The 27,270-nt window shown below is 41.4% G+C and overlaps 1 protein-coding gene across 3 annotated transcripts in view; it reads left to right on the top strand.

The window, feature by feature from the left end:
* Positions 1–27,270, top strand: part of samd12.S (sterile alpha motif domain containing 12 S homeolog) — a 352,270-nt gene that overhangs the window by 82,272 nt on the left and 242,728 nt on the right. For all 3 annotated transcript variants that reach the window (XM_018223916.2, XM_018223914.2, XM_018223917.2), the window contains exon 3: positions 24,409–24,538. In XM_018223916.2, coding sequence (XP_018079405.1) covers positions 24,409–24,538 — 130 coding nt within the window. The remainder of the gene's footprint in view (positions 1–24,408; positions 24,539–27,270) is intronic.

Raw genomic sequence — 27,270 nt, 5'->3', positions numbered from 1 at the left:
CGTTTCCCAAGGGACCTGTTATCTTATATTGTTACAATTACTTATTTGCTTATCTCAAAATTGTTACAAAAGTATCTTATCTGCTGCTGTGGCTGTTCTGGGATCTCTGCCAGAAGCCAATTAAGTAAGAAACATTGTTTCTTTTTCTGGCTGTTCAGTGCAGAGAAAAACGGGACTTCCCAGTACAAACGAGGACAAACGGGACAGTTTGCTTTAAAGTATCCTCTTCTAGTTTATTGCATTACTTACAGTATTTTTGACTTGACCTATTAGCGATAAACTTTGCTCATTTGTTTTGGTTCAACCGGGATTTCAAATTGTCTTTTCATGATAGTCTCAGAATGATTGCTATAAGGAGAATTGTGTTACTGGTTCTTCTGCTCAAATCTATAAATACCATAATATGTCTATTACCAAATAAATAGCTTGGAAGTACAGTGTTTTACTGAGTAGCACCGGGATCATTTTTACAAAAAAGTAAAATGGCAAAATCACTTTTATCAAGAATATTCATATGAGCCAACAACTTGCTGCTTTCTCTATAAAAGTGGAAGACATTATAACCTACTTCTCCATTTCCGAAGTACCTGCTGCAAACGTTATCATCTGTATAGATTGCGTGTAATGGATGGTGTTGGTGAATATTGGTATACGTAGCCCACCAAAATACTGTAGGAAAGAGGCACTATTGTCATCTAAGTTTATTATACTATTCACCTAATATATTTCCTGCAACCTTAATCATTGTTTACAATGAATTCATCCACACGGCTATATTTATAAAGCCAAGGCTATCTGGAGTCCTTTTCCAGACATATCCCTATTGCTAGTCTCTCTCGACTGTATCTGCTATAATTTTACAATTTATTCTACTGTTTTGCCTTCATCTCTCCCTGCTATACCTTCTATGCCACAGTCCCTTCCCAGACACTATTATCCACTGTTACTATAGACACCATCTCTCCCTACTATACCTGCTATCCCACAGTCACACTCCCTTCCCAGAGACTATTATCCACTGTTACTATAGGCACCATCTCTCCCTACTATACCTGCTATCCCACAGTCACACTCCCTTCCCAGAGACTATTATCCCACTGTTACTTATAGACACCATCTCTCCCTACTATACCTGCTATCCCACAGTCATACTCCCTTCCCAGAGACTATTATCCACTGTTACTATAGGCACCATCTCTCCTACTATACCTGCTATCCACAGTCACACTCCCTTCCCAGAGACTATTATCCCACTGTTACTGATACGGCACCGTCTCTCCCTACTATACCTGCTATCCCACAGTCACACTCCCTTCCCAGAGAATATTATCCACTGTTACTATAGGCACCATCTCTCCCTACTATACCTGCTATCCCACAGTTACACTCCCTTCCCAGAGACTATTATCCCACTGTTACTATAGGCACCATCTCTCCCTACTATACCTGCTATCCCCACAGTCACACTCCCTTCCCAGAGACTATTATCCCACTGTACTATAGGCACCATCTCTCCCTACTATACCTGCTATCCCACAGTCACACTCCCTTCCCAGAGACTATTATCCACTGTTAACTATAGGCACCATCTCTCCCTACTATACCTGCTATCCCACAGTCACACTCCCTTCCCAGAGACTATACCCACTGTTACTATAGCACCATCTCTCCCTACTATACCTGCTCAACTCCCTCCCAGAGACTATCCACTGTACTATAGGCACCAAATATACCTGCCCACAGTCACACTCCCCTTCCCAGAGGACTATTATCCCACTGTTACTATAAGGCACCATCTCTCCCACTATACCTGCTACCCCACAGTCACACTCCCTTCCCAGATCCACTTTACTATAAACTAACACTGCTATCCCACAGCAACTCCCTTATTATCCATTGCACCATCTCTCCCTACTATACCTGCTATCCACAGTCACACTCCCTTCCCAGAGACTATTATCCCACTGTTACTCATAGGCACCATCTCTCCCTACTATACCTGCTATCCCACATTCACACTCCCTTCCCAGAGACTATATCCACTGTTACTAAGGCACCATCTGCTCACACTTCCCTTCCAGAGATCCCACTACATATTCCCCACCTGACATCCACACTCCCTCCCTATCACTGACACCATCTCTCCCTACTATACCTGCTATCCCACAGTCACACTCCCTTCCCAGAGACTATTATCCACTGTTACTATAGGCACCATCTCTCCCTACTATACCTGCTATCCTACAGTCACAGTCCCTTCCCAGAGACTAAATATCCCACTGTTACTATAGGCACCATCTCTCCCTACTATACCTGCTATCCCACAGTCACACTCCCTTCCCAGAGACTATTATCCACTGTTACTATAGACACCATCTCTCCCTACTATACCTGCTATCCCACAGTCACACTCCCTTCCCAGAGACTATTATCCCACTGTTACTATAGGCACCGTCTCTCCCTACTATACCTGCTATCCCACAGTCACACTCCCTTCCCAGAGAATATTATCCACTGTTACTATAGCACCATCTCTCCCTACTATACCTGCTATCCCACAGTTACACTCCCTTCCCAGAGACTATTATCCCACTGTTACTATAGGCACCATCTCTCCCTACTATACCTGCTATCCCACAGTCACACTCCCTTCCCAGAGACTATTATCCCACTGTTACTATAGGCACCATCTCTCCCTACTATACCTGCTATCCCACAGTCACACTCCCTTCCCAGAGACTATTATCCACTGTTACTATAGGCCACCATCTCTCCCTACTATACCTTGCTATCCTACAGTCACAGTCCCTTCCCAGAGACTAATATCCCACTGTTACTATAGGCACCATTCTCTCCCTACTATACCTGCTATCCCACAGTCACACTCCCTTCCCAGAGACTATTATCCACTGTTACTATAGGCACCGTCTCTCCCTACTATACCTGCTATCCCACAGTCACACTCCCTTCCCAGAGACTATTATCCACTGTTACTATAGGCACCATCTCTCCCTACTATACCTGCTATCCCACAGTCACACTCCCTTCCCAGAGACTATTATCCCACTGTTACTATAGGCACCATCTCTCCCTACTATACCTGCTATCCCACAGTCACACTCCCTTCCCAGAGACTATTATCCACTGTTACTATAGGACACCATCTCTCCCTACTATACCTGCTATCCCACAGTCACACTCCCTTCCCAGAGGACTATTATCCACTGTTACTATAGGCACCATCTCTCCCTACTTATACCTGCTATCCTACAGTCACAGTCCCTTCCCAGAGACTAATATCCCACTGTTACTATAGGCACCATCTCTCCCTACTATACCTGCTATCCCACAGTCACACTCCCTTCCCAGAGACTATTATCACTGTTACTATAGACACCATCTCTCCCTACTATACCTGCTATCCCCACAGTCACACTCCCTTCCCAGAGACTATTATCCCACTGTTACTATAGGCACCGTCTCTCCCTACTATACCTGCTATCCCACAGTCACACTCCCTTCCCAGAGAATATTATCCACTGTTACTATAGGCACCATCTCTCCCTACTATACCTGCTATCCCACAGTTACACTCCCTTCCAGAGGACTATTATCCCACTGTTACTATAGGCACCATCTCTCCCTACTATACCTGCTATCCCACAGTCACACTCCCTTCCCAGAGACTATTATCCACTGTTACTATAGGCACCATCTCTCCCTACTATACCTGCTATCCCACAGTCACACTCCCTTCCCAGAGACTATTATCCACTGTTACTATAGGCACCATCTCTCCCTACTATACCTGCTATCCTACAGTCACAGTCCCTTCCCAGAGACTAATATCCCACTGTTACTATAGGCACCATCTCTCCCTACTATACCTGCTATCCCACAGTCACACTCCCTTCCCAGAGACTATTATCCACTGTTACTATAGACACCATCTCTCCCTACTATACCTGCTATCCCACAGTCACACTCCCTTCCCAGAGACTATTATCGACTGTTACTATAGGCACCATCTCTCCCTACTATACCTGCTATCCCACAGTCACACTCCCTTCCCAGAGACTAATATCCCACTGTTACTATAGGCACCATCTCTCCCTACTATACCTGCTATCCTACAGTCACAGTCCCTTCCCAGAGACTAATATCCCACTGTAACTATAGGCACCATCTCTCCCTACTATACCTGCTATCCCACAGTCACACTCCCTTCCCAGAGACTATTATCCCACTGTTACTATAGGCACCGTCTCTCCCTACTATACCTGCTATCCCACAGTCACACTCCCTTCCCAGAGACTATTATCCACTGTTACTATAGGCACCATCTCTCCCTACTATACCTGCTATCCCTCAGTCACACTCCCTTCCCAGGGACTATTATCCCACTGTAACTATAGGCACCATCTCTCCCTACTATACCTGCTATCCCACAGTCACACTCCCTTCCCAGAGACTATTATCCCACTGTTACTATAGGCACCATCTCTCCCTACTATACCTGCTATCCCACAGTCACACTCCCTTCCCAGAGACTATTATCCACTGTTACTATAGGCACCATCTCTCCCTACTATACCTGCTATCCCACAGTCACACTCCCTTCCCAGAGACTATTATCCACTGTTACTATAGGCACCATCTCTCCCTACTATACCTGCTATCCCACAGTCACACTCCCTTCCCAGAGACTATTATCCACTGTTACTATAGACACCATCTCTCCCTACTATACCTGCTATCCCACAGTCACACTCCCTTCCCAGAGACTATTATCCACTGTTACTATAGGCACCATCTCTCCCTACTATACCTGCTATCCCACAGTCACACTCCCTTCCCAGAGACTATTATCCCACTGTAACTATAGGCACCATCTCTCCTTACTATACCTGCTATCCCACAGTCACACTCCCTTCCCAGAGACTATTATCCACTGTTACTATAGACACCATCTCTCCCTACTATACCTGCTATCCCACAGTCACAGTCCCTTCCCAGAGACTATTATCCCACTGTTACTATAGGCACCATCTCTCCCTACTATACCTGCTATCCCACAGTCACACTCCCTTCCCAGAGACTATTATCTACTGTTACTATAGGCACCATCTCTCCCTACTATACCTGCTATCCCACAGTCACGCTCCCTTCCCAGGGACTATTATCCCACTGTAACTATAGGCACCATCTCTCCCTACTATACCTGCTATCCCACAGTCACACTCCCTTCCCAGAGACTATTATCCCTACTGTTACTTTAGGTACCATCTCTCCCTACTATACCTGCTATCCCACAGTCACACTCCCTTCCCAGAGACTATTATTCCTACTGTTACTTTAGGTACCATCTCTCCCTACTATACCTGCTATCCCACAGTCACACTCCCTTCCCAGAGACTATTATCCCACTGTAACTATAGGCACCATCTCTCCTTACTATACCTGCTATCCCACAGTCACACTCCCTTCCCAGAGACTATTATCCACTGTTACTATAGGCACCATCTCTCCCTACTATACCTGCTATCCCACAGTCACACTCCCTTCCCAGAGACTATTATCCACTGTTACTATAGGCACCATCTCTCCCTACTATACCTGCTATCCACAGTCACACTCCCTTCCCAGAGACTATTATCCACTGTTACTATAGACACCATCTCTCCCTACTATACCTGCTATCCCACAGTCACACTCCCTTCCCAGAGACTATTATCCACTGTTACTATAGGCACCATCTCTCCCTACTATACCTGCTATCCCACAGTCACACTCCCTTCCCAGAGACTATTATCCCACTGTAACTATAGGCACCATCTCTCCTTACTATACCTGCTATCCCACAGTCACACTCCCTTCCCAGAGACTATTATCCACTGTTACTATAGACACCATCTCTCCCTACTATACCTGCTATCCCACAGTCACAGTCCCTTCCCAGAGACTATTATCCCACTGTTACTATAGGCACCATCTCTCCCTACTATACCTGCTATCCCACAGTCACACTCCCTTCCCAGAGACTATTATCTACTGTTACTATAGGCACCATCTCTCCCTACTATACCTGCTATCCCACAGTCACGCTCCCTTCCCAGGGACTATTATCCCACTGTAACTATAGGCACCATCTCTCCCTACTATACCTGCTATCCCACAGTCACACTCCCTTCCCAGAGACTATTATCCCTACTGTTACTTTAGGTACCATCTCTCCCTACTATACCTGCTATCCCACAGTCACACTCCCTTCCCAGAGACTATTATTCCTACTGTTACTTTAGGTACCATCTCTCCCTACTATACCTGCTATCCCACAGTCACACTCCCTTCCCAGAGACTATTATCCCACTGTAACTATAGGCACCATCTCTCCTTACTATACCTGCTATCCCACAGTCACACTCCCTTCCCAGAGACTATTATCCCACTGTTACTATAGGCACCATCTCTCCCTACTATACCTGCTATCCCACAGTCACACTCCCTTCCCAGAGACTATTATCCCACTGTTACTATAGGCACCATCTCTCCCTACTATCCCACAGTCACACTCCCTTCCCAGAGACTATTATCCCACTGTTACTATAGGCACCATCTCTCCCTACTATACCTGCTATCCCACAGTCACGCTCCCTTCCCAGGGACTATTATCCCACTGTAACTATAGGCACCATCTCTCCCTACTATACCTGCTATCCCACAGTCACACTCCCTTCCCAGAGACTATTATCCCTACTGTTACTTTAGGTACCATCTCTCCCTACTATACCTGCTATCCCACAGTCACACTCCCTTCCCAGAGACTATTATCCCTACTGTTACTTTAGGTACCATCTCTCCCTACTATACCTGCTATCCCACAGTCACACTCCCTTCCCAGAGACTATTATCCCACTGTAACTATAGGCACCATCTCTCCTTACTATACCTGCTATCCCACAGTCACACTCCCTTCCCAGAGACTATTATCCCACTGTTACTATAGGCACCATCTCTCCCTACTATACCTGCTATCCCACAGTCACACTCCCTTCCCAGAGACTATTATCCACTGTTACTATAGGCACCATCTCTCCCTACTATACCTGCTATCCCACAGTCACGCTCCCTTCCCAGGGACTATTATCCCACTTTAACTATAGGCACCATCTCTCCCTACTATACCTGCTATCCCACAGTCACACTCCCTTCCCAGAGACTATTATCCCTACTGTTACTATAGGTACCATCTCTCCCTACTATACCTGCTATCCCACAGTCACACTCCCTTCCCAGAGACTAATATCTGTTACTATAGGCACTATCTCTCCCTACTATACCTGCTATCCCACAGTCACACTCCCTTCCCAGAGACTATTATCCCACTGTTACTATAGGCACCATCTCTCCCTACTTTACTTGCTATCCCACAGTCACACTCCTTCCCAGAGATACTATTATCCACTGTTACTATAGGCACCATCTCTCCCTACTATACCTGCTATCCCACAGTCACACTCCCTTCCCAGAGACTATTATCCACTGTTACTATAGGCACCATCTCTCCCTACTATACCTGCTATCCCACAGTCACACTCCCTTCCCAGAGACTATTATCCACTGTTACTATAGGCACCATCTCTCCCTACTATACCTGCTATCCCACAGTCACACTCCCTTCCCAGAGACTATTATCCCACTGTTACTATAGGCACCATCTCTCCCTACTATACCTGCTATCCCACAGTCACACTCCCTTCCCAGAGACTATTATCCACTGTAACTATAGGCACCATCTCTCCCTACTATACCTGCTATCCCACAGTCACACTCCCTTCCCAGAGACTATTATCCCTACTGTTACTATAGGTACCATCTCTCCCTACTATACCTGCTATCCCACTCCCTTCCCAGAGACTAATATCCCACTGTTACTATAGGCACTATCTCTCCCTACTATACCTGCTATCCCACAGTCACACTTCTTTCCCAGAGACTATTATCCCACTGTTACTATAGGCACCATCTCTCCCTACTATACCTGCTATCCCACAGTCACACTCCCTTCCCAGAGACTAATATCCCACTGTTACTATAGGCACTATCTCTCCCTACTATACCTGCTATCCCACAGTCACACTCCCTTCCCAGAGACTATTATCCACTGTTACTATAGGCACCATCTCTCCCTACTATACCTGCTATCCCACAGTCACACTCCCTTCCCAGAGACTATTATCCACTGTTACTATAGACACCATCTCTCCCTACTATACCTGCTATCCCACAGTCACACTCCCTTCCCAGAGACTATTATCCACTGTTACTATAGGCACCATCTCTCCCTACTATACCTGCTATCCCACAGTCACACTCCCTTCCCAGAGACTATTATCCACTGTTACTATAGACACCATCTCTCCCTACTATACCTGCTATCCCACAGTCACACTCCCTTCCCAGAGACTATTATCCCCACTGTTACTATAGGCACCATCTCTCCCTACTATACCTGCTATCCCACAGTCACACTCCCTTCCCAGAGACTATTATCCACTGTTTCAATGTTTCAAAGTCCTCGGTGTTGCACATCCTCTCCAGCACGTCTCTGGTGTGGTGGGAAAAATTTTATGTAGCCTAACTGGGGTTAAATACCAGAAAATCATTATTTTATAAATATGTTCCCTTTGCTTAGTGCAAGTGATCCCCCTTTTAGCATTTATCCATATGCGTGACCAGTCTTCAAAGGAAATTTCCATTCCAATATTGTTTTCCCATTTTCTCTTGTATGAATGTTTATACCCCGAATTAAAGGGGGGTTCATTAATGATTTTATATATTTTGGAAATTATTCTCTTCTGAGGCAAGCCCTTTAGCGCTAGTGATTCGAATGATGTAATTGGGGAAGCTTCAAGCTCTCTAAAGGATATTCTTATTATTATATTAGGAGTTCCTTTTTTACCCTGTGCCGCCTACTTTAGCATTTTTATTTTTAACACCTGCAAGGAGGCAGCTATGATAATGCTTAGGTATTCGTTATCATTTTGCTGTCTCACAAAACTTTTTAACAGTTATTTTTGTATAAGAATGGGTGCCATTACAGTAACCCCTTTTTTTCATTCAACGTTTGGCATAGCAAAGAATAGCTTTGCTTGTGGAGAACAGTTTTATATTAGATCTACTGAATGCAACTGTGAGGCCCCAGACTTAAGGAAAACCAGGGATAATCCCTTTTGTGTCAGTTGATAGAAAACTTGATTCTGTTACTGAAATGCTTTTATTTGCAAAAATTGTCTCCCTACTATGTCCGGAATCCACATAATTAATGTTGGTGTTCTGCGGCTATTGTGAATTGTGTTGGAAATACCTTGTGTAAAATGGAAGCGATTAACCTCACACTTTTACAATTGCTTTAATCTGCTAAATAAATTGATTTTGTTTGACGGTGTGAGTAATGCTATGTCTGATAATTATGCATTTTTACTATTTGCTCATGCAGCAAAAATATGCCGCATATTTATTAAACCTCAAGAACATTCTCCTTGATGTTTCGTAAAAGGAAATTGTTTTGTTAATCACCTGTGAAATAGAATTCTACCGGTTCTCCCCGTGTCATAGATTGTCTTCTCTTGTAAAACTGCAAGAGAGGTGATGGTTTCATTAATGGGGTTTTCTTGACAAAGACATTAAATGATAAATGATCTGAAGTTACATGAGACTTGTAAACATGACTTTGTTCAAACAATTCTTTCCAACCCGATTTGGGGTTGTTTTATATTTGGATTTGTATTATAAGAAAATTCAAAGAATACCTTAAGAATGTCCACAAAGATGTAGGGGCGCATGGAAAAATTTCGAAGTATTTTTTTGGCTACTTCAACCATCGAATAGGCTACTTCGACCTTCGACTTCGACTTCGAAACGAACTAAATATCATTCGACCATTCGATAGTCGAAGTACTGTCTCTTTAAAAAAAACTTCACCCCCCTACTTCGCCACCTAAAACCTACCGAGCATCGATGTTAACATATGGGGAAGGTCCCCATAGGCTTTCTAGCTAATTTCTGATCAAAGGAATTTCGTTCGATCAAACGATTATTCCTTCGACCGGTCGATCGAACGAATAGCGGTAAATCCTTCGACTTTGATATTCGAAGGATTTAACTTCGATAGTCGAATATTGAGGGTTAATTAACCCTCGATATTCGACCCTTAGTAAATGTGCCCTCTGTACTGTCTGATTAGATATTAAGGTCGAATTTTAGAGTTTTCTTTACCTCGGATGAACTCGAATGACCTCAAAATTGAAATAGTATCTTATTTAAGGAAAAACTTGAATATCTAGGACTAATATTACTGACCCGAAAATCAAATTCGAATCCGACTAAACTCGTATCGAGTTTTTTATCCGAAAAAACTTTGAATGTCAGGAAGGCTATTTACATCTTCAGATGGGTCACTGGACCTCTTGCCATTGACTTCTACATGAACTTGGCAGATTTTAGGTGGCGAATAGTCAAATTCGAAATTGTTCCCAGGGTCCAGGTATGATAAATATCGAATTTGAGTTTGGATTATACCCAACTCGAGTTTTGACCAAAAATTCTAATTCAAATTTCCAATTTGAGCCTTAATAAATTTCCCTAAATGGTGATGTTTATGTAATAGCGGTTTATATATTAGGAAATGGCTGGCCATACATTATCAAAGATTCACTACTGACTCGACCTCTAATAAGGGGGTTATATATAAAAACTTATATTTGTGTAAATTTTGAGTTTTTTGTCTACCGTACATAAATTCTCAATTTAAAAAAGCAGAAATGTTTCTTTATTTATTAACCTTAAAATCCTTGTTTACTCTGAATTTTTTGTGCGTTCACAAGCAAAAACTTTGAATAACTCTAAAACCTCAAAGTAACTAAATATTTTACAATTTGCTAAGGGCAGCTCCCGTTGATTAAATGATTTTGACAGCTATTTGATGGCGTCATTTTGCATTAGAGTTTTTTTTGTGGTTTTTACACTTAATAAATATTGGAAACTTCTTGTTATAAAACCATTCTTCACATGCAAGATTTTTGCGCTAAAACTCATGAAAAAAATCTGAAAGTTAACAAAACAGCCACATAGTTTTGGTTCAATGCATGTGGACAAAATGATGGCTGAACACCTTAACATGTCTCTTAAAAAGTTTGTCAAATCTCATTGGGTAGAACCATATTGGCTGTGGATGGCGTCCTCTCCCAGGAGCAGTGATTGAATGAATCCATACTTTTTACATTCAGCGAATCCTCCAGGAAATATCCAAATACTCAAACAAATCCTCATTTTCATATTTAAATCTGTGGTTTCCTATGAACAAAACATTGTTGTATTTGGTTGTCTAGAGCCTTAAAGTTACATGAATTTAAGGGTTTGGATTCAGTTTGACTGAAGAAATCCCAGGAAATTGCTGCGATTTGCTTAAATTTCACACCCAAACTTTGATTTGATGCATTTCTACCCTAGGTCTACACACCAGCTTATCTAATTGGATCATTGGATATTGAATCAATATCAGGATATGCCAGTAATCAAACCCTTTTTTCTGTGATTATCTACTCCTGCATTAACTCAGTAATCCACTGGAAGGATCTATTGTAACTCTTGTTTGACTAGTTTCCATAATTAGTCTCTAACATTCCTTTCCACATAGTGCCCTCCTCCCAACCCGTTAACAACATCTATCACTGATCAAGCAATCAGGGGCCTTTATAAGCCTGCTCCCTGCAACTCCCAGTTGCTCGATCATTGAAGCCCCAAGCTTATTATGTTGTTTTTCCTGTTGATTCCTGCCTTGATTCCTACCTTGATTCCTGTTCCGAGCTCTGAGTCCTTGCATTGTTCTGGTGCCCTCATTCCTGTCCATTGCCTGATCCTCTGTCTTCAACCTGCCCCTGACCTCGGCCTGCCTATCGGACTTCCCTTGTTTGCTGCCTGTCCAGACCTTGCTGGCCTGTTTAATGGTCTCTCCTTGCTAGCCGCCTGCCTCTGACCACTGGCCTGGTGTATTTTGTCTTCATAATGTTATCTGATGTTATCAGATCACCCTGATCCTGCATTACCCTACACAGCACATAGGCTTCTATCTGCCAGTCACACACCTGTGGCCAAACCTGACAGTCAACTACTGAATCAATCCTATTTGGCTCATCATTAAGGCGGGTCAAGTTAGGTAAATACCCATTTGCTTGGTGAGATGTTGTATTGGGAGCTTTAGATATGCTGTGTATACAGTATAGAGAAATGTTTGTATACAATCTCTAAAAAATCCAGCTTCCCGGAAGTTTTGAACAACACAATGCCAACTTTACATTTTTGAAAGTGTTATGTATTGTGAGCTATATAGAGCTGGGTATATAGAGAAGTGTTTGTAATTATATTTAATGAACCAGAAATCCAACTTCTCCAAACATTAATAAAAACTAGGAATGCAGCGAATCCAGGATTCACTTAGGGACTTGGCGAGGATTCAGCCTTTTTCAGCAGGATTCAGAATCGGACGAATCCTTCTGCCCGGCCTAACCGAATCTGAATCCTAATTTGCATATGCAAATTACGGGCGGGTAGGGAAGTCGTGGGACTTTTTGTCACAAAACAAGGAAGTAAAAAATGTTTCCTCTTCCCACCTCTAATTTGCATATGAAAATTCGGATTCGGTGCTACATTCGGCTGAATCTTTCGCAAAGGATTCAGGGGTTCAGCCGAATCCAAAATAATGGGTTTGGTGCATCCCTTAAAAAATCACAATGCCAACGTTACATTTTTGACAATGTTTGTATTGTGAGCTATAGATATGCTGGGTATATAGAGAAATGTTTGTAATTATATCTAATGAACCAGAAATCTCCAAGAAATCCAGCTTCTTCAAACATTAAAAAAAAACACAATGCCAACTTTACATTTCCATGCTGCCTTTCACAGGCAGTGATTTTATTTGCAGGGTTATTAATGATTTCCTAACAGATCAATGATATATGAATGGGAATGGGAAATAAGCATGGGATCAATTGTCATTAAAAACAAATCAGATTTTTACAGAATGGATCCTATCTAACCACAAAAAAACTGTAGATTCTTCTAATCAATGCCCCCCCCCTACAGACACATTATACGAACAAATACATATTTTGAGAACATTTGTTATAGGGTTTGTCTTGCTGAAGATGCTCCTTTTTCATTTTAAAGAATCATTTCTACTATTTTCATTATATTTCACAGAAATCAATAGATGGGATTTTTTTTTTACTGTTGCATTCATTAAGGCTTGTGCATGTTAAAGGGATTCTATCATGATTTTTATGGTGTAGTTCTTATTTCTAAATGACACTGTTTACATTGCAAATAATTCACTCTATCATATACAATTTAATTCCTGAACCAGCAAGTGTATTTTTTTTAGTTGTAATATTGGTGTGTAGGTGCATCTCAGGTCATTTTGCCTGGTCATGTGCTTTTAGAAAGAGCCAGCACTTTAGGATGGAACTGCTTTCTGGCAGGCTGTTGTTTCTCCTACTTAATGTAATTGAATGTTGCGCAGTGGGACCTGGATTTTTCTATTGAGTGTTGTTCTTAGATCTACCAGGCAGCTGTTATCTTGTGTTAGGGAGCTGCTATCTGGTTACCTTCCCATTGTTCTGTTGTTAGGCTGCTGAGGGGTGTAAAGAGTGACTGAAGTTTATCAGAGCACATGACTGGGGGCAGCTGGGAAACTATTGCACTAAGTCTATTGCACTTAATAACATGTTTAAAAATAGCATGTGTAATATTCATACATTCTACAAACCTTCATTCTGCTGAAGACGTTATGATGTAAGAAACCACTGTGACACAAACAAGTCTTTGGTGTTAAGAAGTTGTTATAATTAAAGCAATCACATTGAAAGCCTTTTTTTTCCCCTTGCATTAGTTTACAGATTATTTTTTGCACTTACATATAGTGATAATGAATTTGTCTAATATATCACGTCCCCAGCTGTTAATCTGTCTATAGGCAGCCCCGAAATACATTTTCATTAAAACACATAAAACCTATTAATTTATATCTTAATCTGCCTTCACAATTAAAAATAAACAAATCCATTTGATTTCTTATTTTCTATACCAAGTTTAATGGCAGTCAATTCAAAGTGAATATATGTAAGTATGGAATATATGGAAACATAATAATGGCACTTCAGTTGTATTTCAGTGATTTCTCAAATTAATTTAAAGGGATACTGTCATGGGGGAAAAAAAAATGTTTCAAATCGAATCAGTTAATAGTGCTGCTCCAGCAGAATTCTGCACTCAAATCCTTTTCTCAGAAGAGCAAACAGATTTTTTTTATATTCAATTTTGAAATCTGACATGGGGCTAGACATATTATCAATTTCCCAGCTGCCCCAAGTCATGTGACTTGTGCTCTGATAAACTTCAATCACTCTTTACTGCTGTACTGCAAGTTGGAGTGATATCACCCCTCCCTTTTCCCCCCAGCAGCCAAACAAAAGAACAATTTGAAGGTAACCAGATAACAGCTCCCTAACACAAGATAACAGCTGCCTGGTAACTCAATAGTAAAAACCCATGTCCCACTGAGACTCCTTCAGTTACATTGAGAAGGAAAAACCACAGCCTGCCAGAAAGCATCTCTCTCCTGAAGTGCAGGCAGAAGTCACATGACCAGGGGCAGCTGGGAAATTGACAAAATGTCTATCCCCATGTCATATTTCAAAATTGAATATAAAAAAATCTGTTTGCTTTTTTGAGAAATGGATTTCAGTGCAGAATTCTGCTGGAGTAACACTATTAACTGATGCGTTTTGAAAAAAACATGTTTTCCGATGACAGGATTCCTTTAATATAAGACATTGTCATACATAACTAGTGATGGGTGAATTTATTCACCCCCAGTGAATACATTTTGAAAACGGGCTCGAAAATTCGCTGGCGAAAATTCACCGGCGTCAAAAAAGGCCCCCGGCTTCAAAAACGAGATGCCAGCGCCGTTTTGCGAATTTTTAGCCTTTTTGTGAAAATTCTCATTCTGATTTGACTTATTTCTATAGATAGACCATTTAAGAAAATATTAACCCAACAAAAAGAATTGATATATATTCAGTTCCTCTGATCTCTATTACAATTTACATGCATTTTTAGCGGTTTCTGAGATATAAGCAGTGTTAGATGTGCAGTTTTTTAAAGGCCCAGAATGTCAGTGACACTAAAGGGTAGATTCAAATTTTCGATTTGGATTTTTGGTCAAAACTCACAAATTTGAGTTGTAAATAATTCAAACTCGAATTCGAGATTTATCGTACCTTGACCATGGGAAAAACTCAAATTCAATAGTACGCCACCTAAAACCTGCCGAGTTCATGTAGAAGTCAACGGCAGAGATCCAGTGACCTATTTGAAGATGTTAATAGCCTTCCTGATATTCAAGTTTTTTCTGAGAAAAAGCTTTATTCAAGTTTGTCAAAAAGTAATTTGTAATTTGTATTATTTAGCTCATCGTTCAGCATTTTTTTTAAGTTCATACTTTTTGGGGGTGGTTTATCAACATTTAAATTTGAATTTTTGCCACTATTTGACATTTGTTCGCACAAAAATTCAGAAATTTAAAATTATTTTTGTTTGTGGCTACACAGCAGCTTGTTTATATAAACTATAGTAGTACATATCTGTTATCTGCTGTGTATCCTGTGCTTGAATGGCTGCCCCCATGGCTACACAACAGTTTGTTTATATAAACTATAGTAGTACTTATCTGTTATCTGCTGTGTATCCTGTGCTTGAATGGCTGCCCCCATGGCTACACAGCAGCTTGTTTATATAAACTATAGTAGTACATATCTGTTATCTGCTGTGTATCCTGTGCTTGAATGGCTGCCCCCATGGCTACACAACAGTTTGTTTATATAAACTATAGTAGTACTTATCTGTTATCTGCTGTGTATCCTGTGCTTGAATGGCTGCCCCCATGGCTACACAGCACCTTGTTTATATAAACTATAGTAGAACTTATCTGTTATCTACTGTGTATCCTGTGCTTGAATAGCTGCCCCCATGGCTACACAACAGTTTGTTTATATAAACTATAGTAGTACTTATCTGTTATCTACTGTGTATCCTGTGCTTGAATGGCTGCCCCCATGGCTACACAACAGTTTGTTTATATAAACTATAGTAGTACTTATCTGTTATCTACTGTGTATCCTGTGCTTGAATGGCTGCCCCCATGGCTACACAACAGTTTGTTTATATAAACTATAGTAGTACTTATCTGTTATCTACTGTGTATCCTGTGCTTGAATGGCTGCCCCCATGGCTACACAGCAGCTTGTTTATATAAACTATAGTAGTACTTATCTGTTATCTACTGTGTATCCTGTGCTTGAATGGCTGCCCCCATGGCTACACAGCAGCTTGTTTATATAAACTATAGTAGTACTTATCTGTTATCTACTGTGTATCCTGTGCTTGAATGGCTGCCTCCATGGCTACACAGCAGCTTGTTTATAAAAACTATAGTAGTACTTATCTGTTATCTACTGTGTATCCTGTGCTTGAATGGCTGCCCCCATGACTACACAGTAGCTTGTTTACATAAACTATAGTTATGTTTCCAAAGCAAGCACGTAACTTTTACCAATATTTAAATTACTTTAAAACACTTTTATTTTTTGATGTTAGTGTACCTTTAACCAAGTGTCCCATACTTGAGTCTATAAGGAAGTATCCTCTTCAAGTTTAGAGAGGGCATTTTCCGGCAGACAGACAGACATACATGTATGAAATAAATATAAAATGTATTTGTGGCCCCATGGTGGAGAAGGATTAACATACTTTTCTTAAAAACCATTAGATTGCAGCTGGTCTTTCCATTCTCAATATTGTTAAAGGTCCTACAATTACTCCTGTCAAATCTACCTTTTAAAGCTAATGTCCGCCAAAGTGAAGGTGCTATTTTGCCATCCAGGTGGATGGAAAATGACGCAATATTGTTCATCGTTCAAACCAATTTGGTTGATAGCTATTAAGAACATGTCGGCAGCTTATTGGCCCGTGTATGGGGCCCCCCGATGGGCTTCACCGATCGAGATCTGGCTGAAAGTTGGGCAGATCTCGATCGGATGGGACAAAAAATCCCGTCGGATCGCGGCCGCATCTATTTGTTGATGTGGTCCCGCAATCCGACCGCCCATTGCTATTCGTAGGATCCGATCGTTGGGCCCTAGGCCCCTCGATCGGATCAGCCCGATATTGCCCACCCCAAGGTGGGCATATCGGGGAGAGATCCGCTCGTTTGACGACATCGCCAAACGAGCGGATCTCTCAGTGTATGGGCACCTTTAGTTAGATTGCGTTAGACTGTCTGAAGAAGTGAAGCCGGGGAATTGTCTGAAGAGTTGCACTTACCGACGCATTTGAGGCTTAGATTTGAGGCTTAGATTAGAGGCTTAGATTTAAGGGGTGTTCTGGTAATAAACTGTTTCATTTCCCTATTCTCAAAATTATTGGGAGGAACTTTAGAAACTTTTCCTTTTTGTTTTTTTCATTATCCAGATGCTAAAAAAGGAAGACTACTAGCAAACTATTGATGGCTGTGAACCTTTTTGGAACTGTTAACACTGTGCTATAAAACAGGGCCTCTTTGAAACACGTAGGATGTTCTGTGATTAATATTTTTGGTTTTAAAGTTATGCTCTTCCACAGATGTACTTTTTTTTTATCAAGGTTTGCAGACCAAACCTCAAATGCTCATTCCATGCGGGTTCCAGGATCTTGATTAAGTCATTTAGGTGTTGGAGGACTTACTTGCCCTCCGTTTCTAAAGCTGGCCATAGACGCAAAGATCCGATCGTAAGAATCTCCGTTTCGTACGATTTTCGGACTGTGTGTGGAGTGTCCCAACATTTATTGTGCCATGGCGATCGGTGTTTCAGGTGATCAGACAGGTTAGAACATTTCTGTCGGCTACCGATAATATCTCTGCATGTATTGCCGATCTGACGATATCAGTGGGAGACTGTCACCAGCTTTGGTCGGACATAACTATCGTACGATTGCTGTCAGGGGCAGAACATCGGCTGATCTGTTCTTTTACTACTTTATTTGATCTGAATGGTTATCGGCAGGTCGGGAGATGGCACCGAAAGATCGTCCGTCCAATGTAAAGGTAAATCTGCACTTCTATGGCCATCTTAAGATTGTGAAGGCACCTGATATAAGATTGCCGAAGCCATGCTAAAGAAAAATGTTCTGTTTGTAAGTCGTAATTGAAATAAGACAGGAATTGCAGCAATAAAAAGGTAAAAATAAATGTTGCCATATGTCTGTACTTAGAAATATGTGTTTGTGCGTGGAGATGTTTTGTCTCAGCATGGGACCTCGAGATCTGAATACTGTTTGCTTTGAACAATAGGGACAAACAGAGCATGAAATTAGGTTGCACGTCTGATCTACTGCTTTTTAATATATTTTTTTAAGGCTCTTAAAACCCCGTGGCAGCATAACAAAGAATACACTGTACGCAGTCACTCTGAATAAAAGGGAACCATTTTGATTACTTAGAATGGAAGTGAAAGCATACAGTACCTAAAAAGGTTGAAACCCATTGTTGTTCGAAAGGAACGTTTCAAATCAATATGTACAAATGCACCTTGAGTGCGGATGCTGTTGTATAAAATATTAACCAGACAATGCACAAAATAAAATGCCAATAGACACAGAGTTCCAGCATTTAAAATGAACAAAGGTTATGGTTTTATTCTTTCCTTTCATGCTTCCCCCATGCCCCGACACTAACAAAAAAAGACTTCAAGTTAAAGGCTCTTAATCCCACCTGAGCCTAGAATTGTTGTTATAGGTTAAATATGTGATATTTTGTTCTATAGATTGGGGGTGAATATCAGGGTACTGCTCCCCTGGGGTGTTTGGAGTCTTCTGCACCAGAAAATAGACACAAAGGCTCATATATGTGTAGGGATAAAGGTTTTGCCAACCTTTATTTCAGGTCCCCTGGGAAGGTTGTAAAAGAGGGTGTCAGGGTTCCCTAGTTTATAAAGGAAAAGGCACTGCATGCATTTTCTTATTTGATCCCACTCTTGGTGGAGGAGGCATGAAGGGTCTGAATGGAGGTAGACCCTGTAGGTATAAAAAGTGTTATAATGTTTGTGATAGCTCACTCTAGAAGAGTCATGATCAGGGTAGTTAGTAGAGTAGCCAGAGGCTCCACTGAGGAGATCAGGAAGGGTTAGTACCTCTTTAGACAAGGCCACCAGCATAGGGACTTATGTCAATTTCCCAGCTGCCCCATGTCATGTGACTTGTGCCTGCATTTTAGGAGAGAAATGCTTTCTGGCAGGCTGCTGTTTTTCCATCTCAATGTAACTGAATGTGTCTCAGTGGGGCATGGTTTTTACTATTGAGTGTTGTTCTTAGATCTACCAGGCAGCTGTTATCTCGTGTTAGGGAGCTGCTATCTGGCTACCTTCCCATTGTTCTTTTGTTTGGCTGCTGGGGGGGAAAGGGAGTGAAGTGATATCACTCCAACTTGCAGTACAGCAGTAAAAAGTGATTGAAGTTTATCAGAGCACAAGTCACATGACTGGGGGCAGCTGGGAAATTGACAATATGTCTTGCCCCATGTCAGATTTCAAAATTGAATATAAAAAAATCTGTTTGCTCTTTTGAGAAATGGATTTCAGTGCAGAATTCTGCTGGAGCAGCACTATTAACTGATTCATTTTGAAAAAAATGTTTTTTCCCATGATAGTATCCCTTTAACTTTAGAAGCAGACCCCACATTCCAGGCTCCCCTGTTCCCCGGCCCCCCTGCGTCTGCAGGGTCTGCTTCCTCTATAGTTACACCACTGGGCCTTATTGACGTCGCATGCCAGAAGTGACACCATATGCACACATGCAGGAAAATGGCGTGCACCACAATTTGCAATTTACCCAAAAAAATTGTGTTATGGTATAAAGTTACACTCCAGAATCCCGTGACTTGGAAGCTACACCCTGTGTTAAGCACATTTCAGCTGCAATGTTAATAGTATAGTGGCTGTGTGTAAATGAAGCGAAAAGGACAAATTCAGGTCATTATTTGATATACTGCAGAAAAGTAGCGCTAGACTCTATCTTTAATATGGATTATAAAACAACCTCTGCGAATGGAATGGCGCCCTGCCTTGGGATTCAGACATGATCCATCCGCTTCATAAGAATTCAGAACTTGTTTCAATACCATTGTTTTCATATTCTTATTTCAATTTGACTGTAACATAAAGAACATAATAAATCCTTTTATCGTCAGCAGCTATCCTTTAGATAAATGATTCCACTTCTATTAACAAATCTGTCACATTCACTTCTTTCTGTGATCCTTTTATCTACACGGTTGTTTTTTTGTGTTTGTGGGTGTAATTGAAGTTTTCTGTTGCTATTGTGGGACATGTGAAATAATATTACAATGTAAACACATATCTCCCACTAATTAAAAGCATAAGTACTTTATTATGCCTGAAAGGATCTGCCTGAAAGGACAATAAGGGGTGTAATTTTTTAATTCAAGATCAATTATTTAATTTAAGATCATAATTAATGTAAAACAGACCTTTATTAATGACACCTATTATATCTCGCCAAGAATGTGACTGTCAGTCAAGTGAAGCTGTTTAGTTATAGACTGATTCTTGATCTGTGATTTCTCTATAATACAGAAAATACAGCGCAAACAACAAATATATATATATAATTTACTTTAATTTGTGAGTGTCCAGCTTACATTTAAAGGAAAACTATACACCCCAAACAATGTAGGTCTCTATTAAAAGATACTGAGAAAAACAGCTCATGTGTAATGAACTTACCCTGGTGGTCTAGCAGCAGCGGGGTCCACGCCGCGTCCTCGGCGTGGACGCCCGCTGTGCTGCCTTCTTCCTCCTATGCCGGTTCCTCTAGGGCGCGGGCGCCGTGCGCGTGCATTATTTAAAGGCGCAGTCGCGCTGGCGTGATGACGCCAGCGCGCAATTGGCACGAAATTCAAATGTTTAAAAGGGGAATTTGGCTTTCAGGTATTGCCCGTTGTTAGGTTCAATTTGCCTTGTTCCTGGGTGTTGTAATTACCTCTTCTGACTGATCTATTGTGTTTGACCTTTGCCTGCCTGAATTCTACTCTGAACTCTCCAATCCTGATCCTGCCTGTCTGTGATTATTCTGACCTCTCCAACCTGACCTTTGCCTGGCCATCGACTATTCTTCGCTCTCGATCCTAAGTCTAATCTGTCTATTCTACTGCTTGTGCTGGCCCGGCCTGCCTGTTCCTGTGGATGCCTGTTCCTGTGGATTCCTATCTTCCAGCATCCTTGTAGAACAGTCGTGCCCCATTGCCTGCCAGAACTTATGCCTTGCACCTCTCGTTAAGTCCAGGTGGCATCTGAGTACGCCGAGGGCTCCTCCCGAGGCCAAAGGCGGTCACTTAACTGGTGAAGTCGAGCCGAGACCAAGGTGCTTGGCATCTGTTCTGGTGTAGGGTGCCGACCGTGACATCATGTGTAAAACCCTGCTTCATGTAAAAGAACCATTATCATAATAATATACTTTTTTAGTAGTATGTGCCATTGGGTAATCATAAATAGAAAATTACCATTTTAAAAAATAAGGGCCGCCCCCTGAGATCGTACGATTCACTGTGCACACATACAAACCACATGTAAGGTCACATGAGCCAATTAACAGACAGAGTTGTGCCTTTTGCTTCCTCACTTCTTCCTGTTACAGTTAGTGTTGTAGTATTTCTGGTCAGGTGATCTCTGAGGCAGCACAGATAGAGTCACGAAATGTTGGTTCAAGGCAAGAGATGTAAAAGGGCAATATTTATGTAAATATATATTCCAGTTTGGTAAGATTCTTTAATATGTCATTCAATTTGATATAAACTATCTGTTGCTTACGTATTCATTTTGGGGGTATAGTTTTCCTTTAAGAAGAGGGAAGAAGGAACTCTCTTTTAACTCTGTTAAAAAAAAATATTCATATGAAGAATTGTAAGTTGGACTGGTGCTTCCAAATCATATTCAGCCCAGGTTGCTCATAGATGGCGCTATGTTTATGCTTGTTTTTGTATCTGCCCAATAATATTGTCACATGTTTAATCCTTACTGCCATCCCAGAATTTTTCCATTGCTGCTCACACTGCTGCCCACTTGTTAATTAAGACACAATGGCATTATAGGATCTGTAGTCTCTAAGGGCTCTTACCAGGGTCTGACTGGAGCATTGGGGTTCCACCGGGACTACAACCAAAAGGGCCCTCCTGACTGTCACCAGGGGGCCCCCTCCTGTTTTTTAAACTAGGTCCTCCCCGTGCATGCGCGAGCAGTGCCGCATTAATTAGGGGAACTCATCTGGGCTGGCGAGGGCCAATGAGGGCCTGGGGCCCACTGTTTTTTTTCTAGGGATGCATTGAATCCAGGATTCGGTTCAGGATTTGGCCTTTTTCTTCAGGATTCAGATTCAGCCGAATCCTTCTGGCCGGCCAAATCTGAATTTGCATATGCAAATTAGGAGCAGGGAGGGAAATCTCGCAAAGGATTCGGGGGTTCGGCCGAATCCAAAATAGTGTTCTTGGTGCATCCCTAGTTTTTTCCTTGGAGTTCCATGAGCTGTATAAAAACTGTCACGGTCGGCACCCAACACCAGAACAAACACCAGGCACCCTGGTCTCGGCTCGTGCTTCACCAGTAGTGTGACTGCCTTTGGGCCTCGGGAGGAGCCCTCGGCTTACTTGGATGCCACCTGGACTTAAACGAGAGGTGCAAGATGAGGGTTCTGGATAGGCAGAGGGGTACGACTGTAGAGCAAAGTCTTTGGACAGAAGGTCGTAGTACAAGGCGTTAGGCAATAGAGTACTCAGATCAGGCCAGGTCGAGGCAGGCAGAGAATAAACGTAGTCAAGCAGGCAAGGGTCAAACCAGGAAGTCAATCAGAGGGTTAAGCAGAAGAGGTAGTTGGTATTCAGGCAAGGGTCAGGATCCAGAAGTCAGAATAGTCAAAAGCCAGGCAAGGGGTCACAACAGGAATCAAAACAGGTCCAAAACAGGAATAGCAAAAGCTCAGGAAGCACCAGGAACAAACTCCTATCACGGGCAGTTTGCAAAAAGAAAATGTTCATTTAAGTACCATTTAAAATTCGCGCCTTTAAGACGCGAGGAGGCGCGCCGTGCGCGCCCTAGGAACCGGCGCAGAACATCATAGCGGGTCCCCGCCGACCCCCACCGTAAGTATTTGTTACAAAAACCTTTGGTCATGGAACTCCTTGGTAACTTATAATATCCTTGTATTTTACAATAGGGGGTACTTTATTCACTATATAAACTTGCAGCTGCCCATGTTTGCTGGACTCTTTTCTTTTATACTCTATGTTTTTTTTTATCTTTATATCTATAAACGAATCCCTTTTGGTTTTGGTTTGCTTTCCTGTTCCTAATGATCCACCAGGGGCAGATTTAAGGTCAAATAGTAAAATCGAATTTGAATTTTTAAGTTTAAAAATTCACACATTCGAATTTTAATCCCCCTATTTGAATGCAAATTTGAATGTGAGATATATCACACCTCGACCATGGAAACAGTCCTAATTCGAACCTGCCAAGTTCATGTACAAGTCCACGGCAGAGGTTCGTTGAGTCATTTGGAGATATAAATAGCCTTCCTGACATTCGAGAAAAACTCGATTCATACTAAATGAATACGAATTGAATACGATTCGAATTTTCCGGTCAGAAACATTCGATTGAATAGTAGACATTTGAATGTTTTCTTAAATATCCTTCCAGTCGATTTGTATTTTCGAATTAAAAAAAATTCACCTGAATTCAAAATTCGATCTTTGATAAATGGGCCCCTAAGACAGTTTTCTTTTCATATCTCTGAGTTGCTTTGTGCCTGAAATAGAGTGGATGTCCTTTTGCCAAGAAAGAATTGAGAATAAAATTAAGATGTAAATGACTTATAATTCCTGCAACGTATGAATGCCCAATCTATTCAGATAAAATTGATCGCGGGCCACAAATAAATTCTTTACAATCATTACGCCATTCACTCTTTTTCAATAAGTGCACGCATTCTTATTTTTATTTTTTCAGACTGCGTTAAAATTTCACAAATTTATTTCTAGCTGATAAGAGCGATTGTGTTTGAATGCCAGCGCTAATGAGTAGCAGCCCACGTTCATCTTTATAAACCACACAGTGGCCCTTTGCCTGCCATTACAACCACTTTCCTGCTTTGTTAATCAGTTTAAGTACATTTCTAACACATGAAATGTCACCTGTTTTTGAAATAACACTTTTTTTTTCCTTTTCTTTCATCTTCCAGGCCAGTATTGTGAAATTAACAAAGCCGGTTGCGTTTTGGACTCAGCACGATGTGTGCAAATGGCTAAGGAAGCATTGTCCAAACCAGTATCAACTCTACAGCGACTCCTTCAAAGAACATGATATTACTGGTAAAGTTCTTATTGACTTATTTATAATTTAAGTAATGGAACGTAATAGGGTCACATAATCATCGGGTCACTATACCATTATATACCAATAAAAAAATAATCCTCCAGTATGGTTCACATGTCCATTAATCTAATGTATATGTATTGATATCCCTCAACCCTCAATTTTATTCTCTACACAGCCAGTGTACTTATTAGGGATGCACCGAATCCACTACTTTGGATTCGGGCCGAACCCCCGAATCCTTCTCGAAGATTCGGCTGAATCCGAATCCTAATTTGCATATGCAAATTAGGGGTGGGAAGGGGAAAACTTGTTTTATGACAAAAAGTCACAAGATTTCCCTCCCCGCCCCTAATTTGCATATGCAAATTCAGATTCGGTTCGGCCGGGCAGAAGGATTCGGCCGAATCCGAATCCTGCTGAAAAAGGCCGAATCCCGTACCGAATCCTGGATTCGTTGCATCCCTAGTACTTATACTGTCAGTCGATGACAGATTTCACCTGCTCTAATTGGCTGAGCATGAGCATGAGATAACAATTTGCAACATACAGTACCACTGATAAGAAATGTTTGGTTGAGGAAGGAAGAACATTAATAAACCATTTATATCACCTAAATTACAATTAAATAAATACAAAATGAATTTTATTTGTAAGACAGAATGAACATTCACTATAATTCCGGTACATATCTATAGTAGCCATAATCCCTTGTAAATAAAGAAGAATACCGATGCTAGCATTGTTTTATATTATGTGTTTGTCCCGCCTTCACAAAGCCCAGTAGCACAATGATACTCCCACTGGACAACTAGGGCATGCTTCTTGCTAGCTTATTGTGCAGGCATTATAAAACAAAATGGACAACAAATTATAGGTGATAAAGGTGCCCTGGAGGGTGCAGCTTATGCTAAACTTAGAGCACCTGTTACCCTAAAATAGTTTTCCCCACCAAAGATGTGGGTTAATAGAGCACGCACTCCGGTTGGGAGCAACAGTAGTTGTTTTTCTGTTTTTTTAATTGCCTTTGCTAGAGCTAGGACACCAGTACTGGGTGTTCCCTTTCCGATACTGGTGGGTGCAGTTGGTGGGGGAAACGCTTTTAGGACGATAGGAGCTCTTTAAACTGCAAGCGGAGCTAATAAAAAAAAAAAAGGTTGAACTCGATGGACATGTGTCTTTTTTCAACCTTACTTACTATGTTACTATGTTACTATGTAATAGCATCTTTGCAGAAGTAGACAAAAAGCCAATGGAAAGCAAATGCGTTCATCTTAAAATACTGAAAGAATACATTAGACTGATACACAGGGAAATAATAGAATAAATTCTAATTCTAATCTAAATTATTTGTTGCACTTTGCCCACTACGTGGTGGCTTAAACAATGACCATAGACCTCTGTTCTCCATTTTGGAGCAGTGACCTGTGGCTTCCCCAACAAAAAGATTTGCATCTTCATTAAAGTTGGCCATTGACGCACCGATAATATTGTACGGAAAATTTTTCGGACGATATTGGGTGCATTTATGGTGGGAGACAGGCTGGGGGTTTGCGCCGACTAGGTTTCCTTCCCCTTTAAGGAGACGCCGGCTGCATCAGAACCCTAAGGCAAGCTTCCTGTTGAATCTGGCGCAAAGAGCAAAGTGTAGCTTTCGCCAGTACTTCCTAATTGAGCACTAAGGGACACACACTTGCGCCTCAGATAAATGAAGTGACCCCTAGAAGAATTTTTAAAGGAGAAGGAAAGCTACGAGACAGTTTATTGTCAACAGATTAGCCACAATAGTGCAAGCTAGAACACTATATTTATTCTGCAGAATGCTTTACCATACCTGAGTAAACAGCTCTGGACACTGTCTCTGTTTATTTAGGATAGAGGCTGCCATATAAGCTTGGTGTGACATCACTTCCTGCCTGAGTCTCTCCCTGCTCACTAACAGCTCTGAGCTCAGATTACAGCAGGGATGGGAGGAGGGAGGGGGAGAGGAGCAAACTGAGCATGCTCAAGGCCATGCCCTGGAGGTTTAAGATGAAAACAGGAAGTCTGATACAGAAGCCCATGAGTACACAATAGAAGGAAAGAAATGTGCTGTTTCTTTTGACAGAGGACTCAGAGCAGCATTACTTTGAGTGTTTACTGGTGTATTTATATAGACCTTTCTGATAAAACTTACTTAATTTTAGCCTTTCCTTCTCCTTTAAGCCTAGGCCAATCTATCAACTTTATTTGTAGTTCCGTGTAAGGTAGCCCCTCAAACGATTGCCCCTGGAGAGTTTGTTGATAAGCAAACAATGTACCATTAATCTGCACTGACTTTATTAAATACATGTAAAACATTTTAAATTCGAATATACTCAAAATTTGACTGGGAGGTTATTTAAGAAAAAAAATTTGAAAGGCTAATTTTCGATCGGATGGTTCCGACCCGAGAATTCTAATCGTATGAATCAAAATTTTCTCCTGAAAAAAAAAAACGAAGGAAGGCCATTAACATCTCCAACTGGCTCAATGGACCTCTGCCATTGACTTGTACATGAACTCGGCAGGTTTTAGGTGGCCAATCTTCGAATTCGGACTGTTTTCATGGTCGAGGTGTGATAAATCTTACAATCGAATAGGGAGATTCAAATTTGAATGTATGAATTTTGAAACTCAAAAATTCAAATTCTAATTTACTATTTAACCCTTGATAAATCTGCCCCTTAAAGTTTGTTTTTTGATGTAT

Source organism: Xenopus laevis, chromosome 6S (assembly GCF_017654675.1).
Source record: "Xenopus laevis strain J_2021 chromosome 6S, Xenopus_laevis_v10.1, whole genome shotgun sequence".
Classification (NCBI taxonomy): Eukaryota; Metazoa; Chordata; class Amphibia; order Anura; family Pipidae; genus Xenopus; species Xenopus laevis.
The sequence above is the reverse complement of the archived record's forward strand: the minus strand, read 5'-3'. Positions and strand labels throughout refer to the sequence as shown.